The following is a 1,559-nucleotide window of genomic DNA, read 5'->3' on the forward strand; positions in this document are numbered from 1 at the left end:
GCATGTTATATATCAATGAAACCATATTATAATCTTTCTATGTAGTATGAGATTAAGACTTTTACCTTAACAATAACCTATCGAGCCTATTCCTTCTCCTTTTTCTCTCCTAGTTCCTACCAATGACTATTTCCATGACTTTTAATAAAATTCATATCAAACTCACCACTACTACTCCTCTTGCCATCAAACTCAATTATGGAAACCATCATATCTGGTACAACCTCTATCAGCTAGTAAATATCCATCGAAAGAGCAATGAAAACAAATTTAGACACCCCAATCTGGAAAGGATCTGAGTTTGAACAATGGTAGTAAATCTGTAAAATCTTCGAATATAGAGAACTCAAATGCTGCTAAAGGTAAAGCTCTGAACTTTGGCAGCGAAAGTAAAACTACCTTGTCTATTGTTAAAGAGAGAGAATTTATCTCAATTGATGATGATTTAGAATTTACTAAACCTTTGCTTCAACATCCAAAACACAACAACAAAGATCAAGACTTGGATGATGTTGCCCTTAGAAAACCCACTCTAGTGAAGCCAGAGGGAGCAATGCAAGGAAAATGCAATTTGGCTGAATCTTCAAGAATTGATATTGACATTGAAATTCCTAACATATCTGCTGCTGTTATGGATGATGTGACATTACCATCTAATGTTAACCAAGTTCAGCCCACAATTAACATTAGAAAGGAGTCACCATTGGGACTTTCAAATTCAGGTATGCTGCAAGTCAAGGTTTAGGCTGTACTTTTTAATAATAAGTAGTAAGTACTACATAGGTTGCTTGCCTTGTGACCTGGGGGTCCTGGGTTCAAATCCTAGAAATAGTCTCTCCGCTTATGGGTAAGACTGCATACAGCTGCCCCTCTAGACCCAATAAGTCAGAGCCTCATGTACCATGCTGGTACTACATAGGTGCTGTATTTTTTTTAATATTGAAGTGAACTTAGAAGAGATGAGCCTTGATGTAGCAGCAAAGTTTATGCTTTCTTTTGTTACTAAAGATAACTTAAGTCTGGAATTTACTTCTTACTCCCTCTTAACCTCCAGGTGGCATATGCTTTTCTGGTGGATTGCTTGGTCCTGATGGAACTAATCGATTCTTGGGTAAATGGTGCAAGCGTGGACAAAACAGCGAATCAACGTCTGCAAATGGTTCAGGTAATGGGGACTTGATAGCTGTTGGGGCTGATGGTAGAGGTGGCAGAATTAAAGCTCTAAGGTCTTCAAATCAAACCTTCTCTGTAAGTCTTTGTACTTCTTTTGAATCCTTCTCTGGCATAGTTTAATTTTAATTACTGCAGAAACTAATGATTTACCTTCCACATAGTTCTTTTCTTCTCTATCATCTTTCTATCTTTGAGAATATAATTCTTTTTATAAACTCTATACACATAAAGTTTGATAAATGATTGTTAGCTAAAAAAAATTGTCATTTCCCTATGCACTCACCACTTCCTCATCCTCATCCCATCCTCATCCTCATCCCATCCTCATCCTCGTCGTCATCCTCATTCTTTTCCTCGTCATATCCTCTTCCTCAACCTCATCTTAT

General features: G+C 37.2%; 1 protein-coding gene across 1 annotated transcript in view; it reads left to right on the forward strand.

The window, feature by feature from the left end:
• Nucleotides 1-274: 274 nt before the first annotated feature.
• LOC109336947 overlaps nucleotides 275-1,559 on the forward strand; it is a gene marked incomplete at its 5' end in the record, with an annotated part of 2,885 nt that continues 1,600 nt past the window's right edge. The window contains 2 exons of the mRNA XM_019573790.1: nucleotides 275-722; nucleotides 1,055-1,248. Of these exons, the coding sequence (XP_019429335.1) occupies nucleotides 275-722; nucleotides 1,055-1,248 (642 nt within the window). The remainder of the gene's footprint in view (nucleotides 723-1,054; nucleotides 1,249-1,559) is intronic.

Source organism: Lupinus angustifolius, unplaced genomic scaffold (assembly GCF_001865875.1).
Source record: "Lupinus angustifolius cultivar Tanjil unplaced genomic scaffold, LupAngTanjil_v1.0 Scaffold_1_487, whole genome shotgun sequence".
Taxonomy (NCBI): Eukaryota; Viridiplantae; Streptophyta; class Magnoliopsida; order Fabales; family Fabaceae; genus Lupinus; species Lupinus angustifolius.